We start from the raw sequence: 12331 nt of genomic DNA, 5'->3' as shown, positions 1-12331 counted from the left end.
GTGGTTTTGAAAAAAATAACTCCCTCACCCACCGCCACTGCAGGAGCACCTCCCCTTGAGTTATTTCCAGAAACCAGAAGCATTGCTGCTTTCAACTTTTCAGGCATAGCACAGCCTTTATGGCTAGTGGCCTTCGACAGCCCTCTCCTCCATGAATCTGCCTAATCCAGAGGCATAGCTAGGTGAGGCGGGGGGCACTGGGTGTCACGCCGCAGGGCCTGCAGCATGCCTGAGCCACGCGTCTCTCCTGAGAGGGAGGTGGTGGGCAGACTGCCTGCAAGCTCCGTGCTGCTTTTTTGAGCTTTCCAAGTCATGTGACCAGCATGACTAAACCGCTACTGATGCATGGAGTACCATGATGGAAGCCAAAGTGCACAGAAATGCCATTTACCTTCCAGTCGGAGCTGGTGTGTTTTTGAACTGCTAGGTTGGCAGAAGCTGGGACAGAGAAATGGGAGCTCACCCCATCATGCGGATTCGAACCACCGATCTTCCAATCAGCAAGCCCAAGAGGCTCAGTGGTATAGACCACAGTGCCACCCGCTCCCTTGCATAATGGCATTATGATACAGGCAGTTTTATTTTCCATTCCTAGTGATCCCTAGCTGCTGCACACTGGTACATAATGAGCCAGCCAAAGGCATTATGTTGACAAAGGAGCTGGTTTGGCAAGCTTCCTCTAATACATTCTCCTCTCACCGATACATGATCCCAAGTTTGGAAGGGGAACCAGGGTTTCATGCAGACTGACCTATCCCCCAAATTCATAACACTATGTTTGCAAGGAGGGGGGAGAGGCTATGACACACATTTTATTATCTCTTTCAAGTCTCATGATTCACAGACAGGATCATCAACGCATTTAAGTGTTCTCTTGAGAGACGGGCTACATCTTTTCGGATCCTTGGAAGTTGCCCATCTCAAAAACCTTCTCTTACAGTCCCCATCGCACTATGAATGGAACTAAAGATAAATAAATCATTATTACCCAGTTTAACTATGTGCATTTTTAATATTTTAATGTCAGAAGCAGAATTTGATTTGGGGGCATCTGTCTAATCCCTCGCAGGAAATGAGTTTATGAATTATAAACGCCACTATCATTCTATTACCTATTCAGCTGGCAGCCCATGGCAAAGGAGGCCAGATTGGCCTTGCATGACCAACTCTGATCCAGATGTTTCACTTCCAAAGGAAAAAATGATCAAGTGCTCTCTCTGTTTTGGAATATATTTTGAAGTCTCGTTCTTCTGACAGTGCACACTGGAATCATGAGGGAGGGCACCAGAGCAGTAGGTCACTGTGGTCACAATATCATTATCTTGTTTACAACAAGATCAGCAACCCTAAGAAGTTGTGGGGCTTAACTAAACCCAGGAGCTGCCTTGAGGCTGAACTTTTATACCAGTCTCTATCTGCATTGAATTTGAAATTGTCTTATGTACGTAATTGCTTTATTTTCTATTGCTTTATTGTTCAACCACTTTGAGATATTTTAGAGAAAGTGATTCATAAATGGAAATTAATTAACGCTCATTTAGCTCTGTGGGTTTTATTCCTTTGTCACTTATGCATGTGTTTTCTGATAACTCTATGTGGCCCCATTTCCACCTTAATCATCAATATTTTCAAAAATATTGCGCAAATAAAATGTATATTTTTGAATGTATTCATGTTCTCTCTCTCTCTCTCTCTCTCTCTCTCTCTCTCTCTCTCTCTCTCTCTCTCTCTCTGTATTTTGGGATGAGATTTGCATTGCAGCATTCAATGCATTGCAGTCTTCCAACATTGAACATAGTGGTGCTTTCCAAAGGAGATATGTATTGGACTGGGATGTAGCCTTCAAATAACATGCTATACTAGGAAATGTGATGTTTTAATAATATGGGAGTGGGGAACACGACCCAGCCAATGGGCTACATCCTGAGCTCCTCCATCCCCCGATGGGGCTTCAACCACCTGACATCACCATGAGCCCTATTGCATTATAGGTTAGGGTGGAGCTGCAAATCATATCCAATGACACCAGCTGGACTAGCATTTAGGCCAGGCATCCCCAAACTCAGCCCTCCAGCTGTTTTGGGACTACAACTCCCATCATCCCTAGCTAACAGGAACAGTGGTCAGGGATGATGGGAATTGTAGTCCCAAAAGAGCTGGAGAGCCGAGTTTGGGGATGGCTGATTTAGGCTGTCCTGTTTACTGTAAATGGGCTTGAAGCCCTGTCCGTATTTGAGACACTAAAACAGCTGACTAGTGGGGAAGTACAGTTTGGTTCCAGTTTTGCTCTGTGGATTTAGACTTAGCCAAGACAGGTGGGTAGAGAGCAAAGTGCGGCATTCAACTATGTCACTCATAGCAGACCCATTGAAATGAGTGAACATGGCTACAATAGATCCATTAATTTCAGTGGGCCTCCTCTGAGGGCTCATTCACCCTTCCTCTTGGCCTGCTACTTTCCCTTGGGAAAACTGCTCTTTAGTGCTCAATCAGAGCAAATGGCAATTCAGGATTTCTCTGGATTGACGTTTCCTCCTAGTTAGCACTAAAGAGTGGATTTTCCCTGGGAAAGGAGGGGGTAAATGGAAGATTGCTCAGACCTGTTCCAAGAAAGCATATGTCAAGCGGAAAACCACTAGGATCTATGCTTTCTAGGCACGGGACAAGCAGAAGTATGGACAGGCCCATTATTTTTCAGAGTAATCCCTTGCCACAATGGGGGTACCTATCTCTTGTCCCCAAGAATGCCAGTACATAATGATACAGCAAGGTTTTTGTTGTTGCTACAGCTGTAAAAGAAAGGAGGAGGTAATAAATAAATGTTGGCTAAATTGTATGTAAAGGTGAGACCACCTTTGGAAAACCCTACCCCCCCTTAAAAAAAAGCTTAGTTCAATCTTTAGGGTGCTTTGCCCCACTCCTGAAACTTGCACAATTAAGCTGGGCTGAGTACTTCATTGCAGTGTTCGGTTAAATGCAAGCTCAGTTAGTTTATTAAAGCTGAGATACAGAGATTATTTCATTTTGGGGGAAACGGTAAAGAATGGTAAAGACTGTCACTCAGTCTATTCATGGCAGATGCCATCACAAGAGGGGGTGACAGCTGGCCAGAGACAAGAAAGAATGCATTGGAGATGGTGGCATAGACAGAACCGATCTTCCAAGCAAAGAGCAAATGACAGATTGTGCAAGTCCAGAGATGAAAAGCAGGTGAGCGGATTTAATTCTCCCTCCTTAACATAACACAGCAGGAGTCAAAGTGGACACAGAATTCCATTTAGAATATAAAAGACTTTGCAAAAAAAAACACCTACCGCATAAAACCTGAGCTCTTTGGAGTTGGCTAAAGATGGGGAAGCAATTCAGTTCAGTCTGCATTTAAAGAATAACCTATTTGGCACTTTCAAAACAATACTTGAACTGAAACACAGGCATTCTTAATTTGCACCACTCAGATTTTTGCAATGCAATCACCCAGTCAAGTAATGAGTACAAAAATGCATGCAGTAAAGTAAATTGTGCATAAAAATGCATGTATTTGTGAAAATAACATACCAAATGCTTTATATTAGAAAAAAATTGCTTGCAAAAATAGCATACCAGTAGTAATGAAAGCTGCATACAAAAAAAAAGTGTATGTATTTAGATAAATTTGCAGAAGAATGCAGACAAATTTTAATGATGGCTATAAATACATAAATAAATAGGTCACCAGCAGATGCAGAAATGTGGAGAACTGAATTTAAGATTGGAAAAATGAGAAACTGAAATTTCTGGATAGATTATTCCATCTCTACCCAGAGCAGTGTCAGCAAAAGGAAGAGATGTGCACCCTGTTAATCACTGAGCAAGTAGGTAGTCTATCACTCGAACAGTGGAATGCATAAACAAACCTTCATATTGATAAAGAAGGTATGAAGTTTGAATATCACCCTCTTCTCCCACTCTGTGGTTCTCTGCCACTCTGTGTGGGCTTCTAAATATGAGCCTAAGAAACAAAGCATGTACACACAACCACAAAAAGAAAATGGAGAGGTGTGTCCCAGTCAGTTTGTGCTATGCATGCGAATTACAAGGTGTTTTATACGCCCCAGCAGAATTGATGGGGCCCCACACAGAGAGCATTTCTGGATATGTTCCTGCTTGTGTTTTACAGATAATAGCCCTATTCCCACATGGGAAACCACTTCTGAAAACAAGCAGTGTTTGACTTTCTAAGCCAGGAAATGGACTTTCTAGGCCAGGAAATGTGAGTTTTGATAACACTCAGTCACATCTTCCCATCTCTCTCCCTCCCCATCACCATCCCTCTCTTCATATTTTCTAGTGCGCAGCTCAGTTGGAAACAAAAATTTCCTAGCACCTCACTGACATACATCTACAGATTCCACAACAGGATTGAAAGTGCCAACACCTTGTCTCCCTAATATTATGACAATTCAGCTTTTCACAACAGATGTTCCGGCTGGTTAGCAATCAGCTAGAAGCTGAGGAAATATTAACAGGCTTTTTGCTTTGTTGTGTGAAATGCTCATTATCCAAACTGTCTGGCTGTGTGTCCCCATCACTGATGTTTAATAGGCAGAAATGCACACTGGGCTTAAGCAATTTGCCCAAAATGAAATGGCATCAGTAGGACAACAGAGTTCAGTTCCATGACTACTCTGCTACCAACCCACTCAATGGACCACCCTTAATGGTCAACTCAACAAATCCAATATATCCTCTCTACTACGACTCTTAAGTAATCCATGCAAGAGACATTCAGGGATGGATGCACTAAATCCATATATGCAAGCTTGACTTTGCAAACCCATTTTAATTCAAAGTGCCTAGCAGCTGCATACAGAGTCTATTAAGTAATGGCTCGCTGCATAGAACTTGCTTTTCCCTCACTCCAATTTTAACTTTATTTCACCCCCACAAGTCTGACGAGCACAACACGCAAAGGCTTTTAAGAGGCTGGCTGTGTTTTAACACTTTGCTTGTTAACATGCAGCCATAATTTGTCAGCTTGAATTATATTTTACAGGTCACTAGTTGCAACTGCATGGAAAAGACAAAGCATCAATGCATGTCAACAACACCATTGGATTAGAGCTGTGCCCTTCAAAGGTCAGGATAAGTATGTTGCAGAATAGAAAGCTAAGGGTTCCTTTAGAAAGCAATAACTCTCAGGGACTCCTCAGTGGGAAAACTGTGTGGCTCCTGCTTGCACAGCATTCTTCTTAACCCTCGGTAACTCAGAACACAGCAACTGTTCCATCATCACCTTACACAAAGACTGTCTCCATCTTTGAGGACTGTGATATACTAGTCGTTTGTGCACATGTATAAGTGGCAGACACCAATGGTTGTAGCGCAAAGAACCTGTCCACTCCAGTTGATCAACTGCCAAACCATTTGCAATTTCTTTCAAAGATTCCAGGTCAAGGATTTGTGAAAATGAATAGACAGGGCCGTCTTAAGCGCCCTTGGCGCCATGGAGCGACAGATCCCTCCAGCGCCCCCCACCCCATTTCCCAGCGCGGCGGGTGGGTGCCGCGTGCAGCGTGGCTGCCACAGGCGCTGCTGCGCGGCGGGCGGGCAGGCAGGCACAGCACGGTTGCCGTGGGCGCAGCTGTGCATCGAACCGGCGGACCGGCCGGCCAGCAGGCGGGCGCAGCTCGTGGCGCCCTCCTGGCTGGCTGGTGCCATGGTGTCCTGCGCCACCAGGGGTCTACCTAGAGCCGGCCCTGTGAATAGAGGGTGTCTGCTAGCTACAAGAATACCCACCCGCTTAGACGGCAGTTGGAGAATTACAATCTGAGCTTAGACTGCAGTGAGTGGTCACCCACCTGACAACCAACCGATTTCACAACGACATCAGGTGATGAGCCTCTTTGAAGCTGTGCTCCCAGGGTCCCTTCACAGAGGCTTGTTCCAGGATCATAAAGAAATTTGCATTGAAAGCCTGCTAAAATGGACCGGGTGTTCAGAAAGGGGTTTGCACTGAAATCCTTTCCTGCTCCTGGGACAAGGCAAGCTGGCACTGCCCATCAGTTGATCAGGCTCAGCTGATGGGCAGTGAGAGTGCACCTTGCTCCAGGAAATGAAAGACTGGAAGTTCACTACATCAATACCTGTCCTGAGGTGTAGTGATCCAGGGTCATGGGACCCATTACTATTTCTGCAGCAGGGTTTCTGTCTCCAGCATCTAGAGCTGCCCAATCAGCATGAAATGAGAGCTATTTAGCCACTGAGAAGTCTGCTCATCCTTTGTGCTGATTAGACGCAGTCAGAGTGAAAGGAAGTATGTCAGTCACCAAGGATTGGCTCCTAGGATCACTCTGGGAAAACCACGCAAGAAGAACACCAAGGAAGTGTTGCTCTGTATGCTCCAAAGCTAAGCATTTAGGAACACTGAACATACAAGGTACTTCAGTGTCAAGAGAATGGTGTGTGAGTTCTATTATGTACAGTGGAACTTCAAGAAAGCACAACTTCTTCAAATCAACAGAAGACGATCTTGGAATACTGCAAATCATTTGTCCAGGTACATGCACAGAATATAGTAGAAAGGCTGAAAGGCAACACATGGTGATCTGCATTGATTGTTGCAATGCATCCTAAATTAATATTGTATAATTATAAGATTATTGTATAAGCTTCGAAGGGGGCAGGCCTGTGAGCAGGTATGGCTGTGACTATCATGAAGGGACCCTGTACTTCTGAATTTGCTACTACACTACTGCTCACACCTGATGCCATATATCGTGTCAGGTCTGGGGCAGGTGGATGTGGTTTGTCAGGAACAGCCTGATGGGCCAAATGAGATCTATAGCAGCCCAACAGTTGACCCACAGGCTGGAGATTCTCCAGTCTTGGCCTAGAGGGGAGATGCTGTCTTCAAAGCATATTGGTTGTGCACCAGTAACCTACACAGCAAGCCCAGTTGTGTCAGACACCTAATGAATAGGCACTACAGTGGAACCTCGGTTTATGAACACCTCGGTTTATGAATTTTCGGTTTATGAACGCCGTGGACCCATCTGGAACGGATTAATTCACTTTCCATTACTTTTAATGGGAAAGTTCGCTTCAGTTTATGAACGCTTCAGTTTATGAACAGACTTCCGGAACCAATTACACCCATGTTTCAGTTTATGAACGCTTCAGTTTAAGTACTTTGCGGACCCATCTGGAACGGATTAATCCACTTTCCATTACTTTCAATGGAAAAGTTCGCTTCAGTTTATGAACGGTTACTCCGCGGACCGTCTGGAACGGATTAATCCACTTTCCATTACTTTCAATGGGAAAGTTCGCTTCAGTTTATGAATGCCTCAGTTTATGAACAGACTTCCGGAACCAATTGTGTTCATAAACCGAGGTACCACTGTATTGTAGCCTTCGTGGGGGAAATGCAAGTTTTCAAGTGGGCAGAGCTTTTCAGAGTTCGGCTTCCAATTTAGCACACACAAAAGACAGAACCTTCTGCCCCCATAAAAAGAACATCTACATGCAGCTGAAGACATTTTGTGGAAGAAAATATACAACTCTCCAATTATATAACCATAAAACACACAGCTGCGATTTATTTTTAAATGTGAGGGAGTGAGGGAAAGTTTCCTTCTTACTTGCATTTATATAAGGCAGCCTTCACCAGCCTGGCAAGCATAGCTGTCAAGTTCTCCCTTTTTAAAATGGAAATTCCCTTATGCTGAATAGGCTTCCTCACGAGAAAAGGGAAAGCCTGACAGTTATGCTGGCAAGCTGCATATATTTTGGACTACAACTCCCATCAGCCCCAGCCGGCTGGCTGGGGCTGATGGGAGTTGTAGTCCAAAACATCTGAAGTTCACCAAGTTGTGGGATGCTGATGTAATGACTCCTTTTATCATCTGTACCTCTGAAAACTCTCCCTTGAACCATCAGTAGCAAGCTGGGCTGCTACATAGCAACTCAAGGGCTGATTCAGCAGCTTGGTACATGCAGGCATCCTCCTTCACCCATCTCCTCTAATCTCTGCCTCTCTTCCACTGTCATTTTTGTGGGATGGGTTTTAATGGATAGGAGAGGATATATTAATTGCAATTTATCCCTCCAGGTGCCCGTGTGGATGGGTGGGTTGAATAGTGTTTCAAAATTAGGAGATGGATTTTCAAGTAGTACAGAATCACCTATCCTGTATGCTCCTTCCATTCTTTTCAAGGAACTTCAACTGCTACCTTCAAGCCTGGTTCCCCATGGAAGCTGCCTTGTACAGAGTTAGCCTATTGAATCTAGCTCAGTACTGTCTGTACCTGGAGACTTTTCTCAGCCCCCTTCCCTCCTTGGTGGCTTTCCAAAGGCTAAATGCCAACAGTTGGTGGCGAAAGAGGCAACAAGTGGGTGGGGCCATTAATGTAAATGTTTACCTTTCTCCAGTAGGCTAGTTTCTGCGTACGCTCATACACTCCCTCTACCCTCCATCCAATCAAGAGACATTGAATCAGAGTTCAAGGACCCAATCCAGCCGCAGTATGAAGGTGGACCAGGGAGGGGTATGGCCTGGAGAGAGGGGCGTGGCTTGGGAGGGTCCCGAGGACTAGATAGGTAAGGCTTGGAGGGCTGCATTTGGCACCATGGTCCTGGTCTTCCACACCTCTGGTCAGCAGTGATTATGTACTGAACAGTGGTAACTCCTAAAAGAGGCCAGGATGACAGAGAGCTGGGGTGGTACCCAATGAAGTCATTCCATGAGTAGAACGACTTCTGCTTGTGCAAAGGAACTTTCCATCCCATCTGCCACATGCACTCCAAAACCTGCTTCAGAGAGTTGGGGGAACTTCCAAGGCAGATTTTAGGGGTTCTAGTGGGGGAATGGAGAAGTTCTGTTGCACGATTGGAAGTTGTTCCATGATTTCGTTGGATATAACGAAATGTTTTAATGGAACGTTTTCTTCCTCAAGGTCAATCATTCTGAGTTCCAACTGTCATAGCACTGCCTTTGTATGTTTTTTAACAAGGACCCAGAATAATTAGGCCCAAGTTTTTCAAAGAAGAGAATTGTGGCTGTGATAGTAGCTGACTATCACTGATGCAAAGTTTGGGTTTTAGCTGTAGCTGCAAAGGACATTTCAGTCTTTCTCCCATCAGGACATAGCTGCCAAGTCCTGGTTAGAAAAATACAGGATCAGCAGCGCCGGCACCAGAAGTCGCTTCTATGCATGTCCAGACATGGGCAGAGTGGCACCGGAAGAAATCCGGGAAAATTATGGGATATTTCACCATTCGGGATGACAGCGGGCTTTAAAAACGGGGGTTTCCTGGGGAAAACAGGAGACTTGGCAGCTATTGTATAAGGAGCATCAGCTGACATGCAGCAGCATAGCTGTGTAATGGGAACTTCATTTGCATCCTTTCCCTGGGAGGTAACACAGAGCAGGTAACTCCTATGAAATCCAGTGGACTCATATGGGAAGAAGATTTATACATTTGCACAGCTGGGTGGAACATAGATGTGCAAATGTATAAATGCCACATAGATGTGAATTGCATTAGCAAAACTTTTCCACCAAGCCTGCCATAGGGGAAGGTCCTTAGCACAGTGAGAGAACACATGTTTTTCACACAGAAGGCTCCAGGTTCAACCCCTGGAATCCCCTGTAAATGACATATGGCATTTAATTTTACAAGCAAATGAATACAAGCACACACCCACACTCATAAATAAGACAACTTACCATTTTTGTCAGCTCGTCTGAAGATCTAGAATCAAAGAAAGGCACAGTTTTACTATTTTGTAATAGCTTGGCTGTTACAAATCAAACACAAATATATATCTTTCTGCCATTGTCCTGGCATCCTTTTTTTTTTTACCTACCACTTTGAGAACATTGTTCATTATTCCAAATAGGGGTGAATGGAGAACATTCTGAGCCTCGGGAGCTTCCCTGCCTTTTTACACTTTCGCTTAGAGACAGAACACACAGAGACAGAGGTATAGGTCTTGTTCCGTGGTTACTTTAAATTTTTGCAGGGAGCGGGGGAATGTTACAGGGCAATCCAGATAGGTATGAAGCTCGCAGCAATATCCCAATAAAAATTATTTGTCTCTCTCTCTCTCTCTCTGCCCCCTGCCAGCTGCTATTTGTCAGCAACTGGACCTAGGTATATTTCCCCTGGTTCACACAGTAAAAGGCAGGCATTGGGCATGGTGTTCACAGCCTCCTCCCCTATAAGGTGTGCTGCTGCACCTACATGTGAGTAAATTTATTTGCGTGAAAACATCCCAGCTTGAGGCTCTAAGTGGCATATTTGTCCTTCAATGTGCCTTTGTGGCTCTTTTAGCAGGTGCACTGCAGACATTCCAGAGCATTGCAGAAGCAAATGAGGGGCAATGAGTGATCAGGGAGAACTCAAAAGTTGTAGCAAATATAAGCTAATTGCACCGGAGGGGTTCTGTCACATACATTGCATCCCCAAATTTGTTGGAAAACACATTCACAGAGCAAGAGTGCAAGCAAGGGGAAAGTAGCCTTACATAATAAGAATACAGGTCTGAGCCCAGGGGAGACAGAACCTTAAGGCAGGAAGCAAGGGCAGTATTGCAAACGAAATACAGTGGAATGATATTTGATATTCTGGCATAAAAAGAGGTTGTCAGCAAGCAGATTTCCATGATCTTGCACTGCTTGTATAATTAATGTACAGTAGTAAAGAAAGAGACGTCGGCTCACTCTGCGTGGGAAGGAGATAAATTTAGATCAAAGCAAAAGCAGCAGAGAGAAGAGGGGGGAATACATAACAACAGAAGACATCTTGCTGCAAATCAGGGAGGAGAAAGAAGGGAGGCGAGTGCAGCAAAACCTGGAGGAAAGGTTTGAAAAGTGGTTGGTGCAATTTGACAAATAAAGCTTGGATTACCCAACAGCATACCTGTACAGTGACTGTGTTTCCCAACCACCTCCCCTCAACAAAGGTTCTGTGTCCTTGGCATCTATGCAGCAGGCAGACATTCAACAGGAAAAAACTCAACATGAGATGTGCCACTTGGTACATTTCAGGGAATGGCCAGACACAGGGGAAGGAGCAGTCATCATGGCGATGCAGTGCTGACTCCAGGTTTTTTTTGGGGGGTGCAGGGCTTGAGCAATGTGCTCTCAGTGGACTCCCTCCTTGAATGTGCTTGGCATTTCCTCCTCACCCCTCTTGCCACTGCTCACTCATCTGACTCACTGGGCCTTGGCTCACTGGTAGAGCATCCGTTTTGCAAGCAGAAGGTCCCAGGTTCAATCCCTGGCATCTCTTGGTAGGGCTGGGAAAGACCCCCTGCCTGAAATCTGGGAGAGCTGCTGTCTGTCAGTGTAGACAATACTGAGCTTCACACGCTGAGTCACTTTGCCTGGCTGCAATATGTTCCTGAACTCTGACAATACCTCTTGCTTCCCTGGGTGAAGAGGAGTTTGTGTGTAGAAACTGGTGTGCCATACATAGGTAAAAGCTGGGGTCAGCAACCTTTTCCAGCTGTGGGCCAGTCCACTGTCCCTCAGACCATGTGGTGGGCTGGACTATATTTTGAAAAAATATATGAACGAATTCCTATGCCCTACAAATACCCCAGAGATGCATTTTAAATAAAAGGACAGATTCTACTCATGTAAAAACACGTTGATTCCCGGACCATCTGCGGGCCGGATTGAGAAGGCGATGGGGCTGGATCCGGCCCCCGGGCCTTAGGTTGCCTACCCCTGGGTAAAAGGAATGCAGCCCCACGGTGAAAAAGTTTCTGCAGCTCTGCCATAATTAGTTTTAATGACTCTTACGTCCCACTGTCCCTGGGAAAATTTTGCACAGCCCAATATAAAGCCATCAAGACACCATGAGGGGCTTGGGTGGTTACAAAAATTGCTTATGGCAAGTCACATGCTTCTATAGCACAGCAGTGGAATTCTTTCTCTCCTGAACTCATTCTCTTCCAAAGAAGAAACTTGGTTAAACATACAGTATACAAAACAAAGCTACTGTTATTTCCAGGAAGCGAACAAAAGGGTGTTGTAAAAAAAAGGAGAAAAGAAAAGTTTTTATTCAGCCACAGAACAACATTCTCTATTTCTAGGTCATAACTCAAAGCATTCAAAGGTAACAATGGTTCAGTAATAAAAATGGTTGTAGGAATGGATTGAACTGGAAAATGTTTGACTCAAAAAATATTCCTTGAGCAATACTATCACAGGCACGGATAAGCCAATTTGATTTGATTTCAGTCTCTTAACAAAGAAATAGACTCCAATTGATGCTCGAATCCGGGTGAAGTCGGTTTCAAAAGGAAACTGATAAAACGCCACATTTCAGCAGATTCACCATT

At 44.7% G+C, this 12331-nt stretch overlaps 1 protein-coding gene across 1 annotated transcript in view; it reads right to left on the bottom strand.

The window, feature by feature from the left end:
• The window catches only part of NECAB2 (N-terminal EF-hand calcium binding protein 2), a 152800-nt gene that overhangs the window by 128558 nt on the left and 11911 nt on the right, over positions 1–12331 (bottom strand). Inside the window, exon 2 of the mRNA XM_035119359.3 lies at positions 9708–9732. Coding sequence (XP_034975250.2) covers positions 9708–9732 — 25 coding nt within the window. The remainder of the gene's footprint in view (positions 1–9707; positions 9733–12331) is intronic.

The sequence above is a fragment of the Zootoca vivipara genome, chromosome 6 (assembly GCF_965207765.1).
Source record: "Zootoca vivipara chromosome 6, rZooViv2.hap1.1, whole genome shotgun sequence".
In the NCBI taxonomy this organism is placed as follows: Eukaryota; Metazoa; Chordata; class Lepidosauria; order Squamata; family Lacertidae; genus Zootoca; species Zootoca vivipara.
This window is presented reverse-complemented; position numbering and strand designations above follow the sequence as displayed.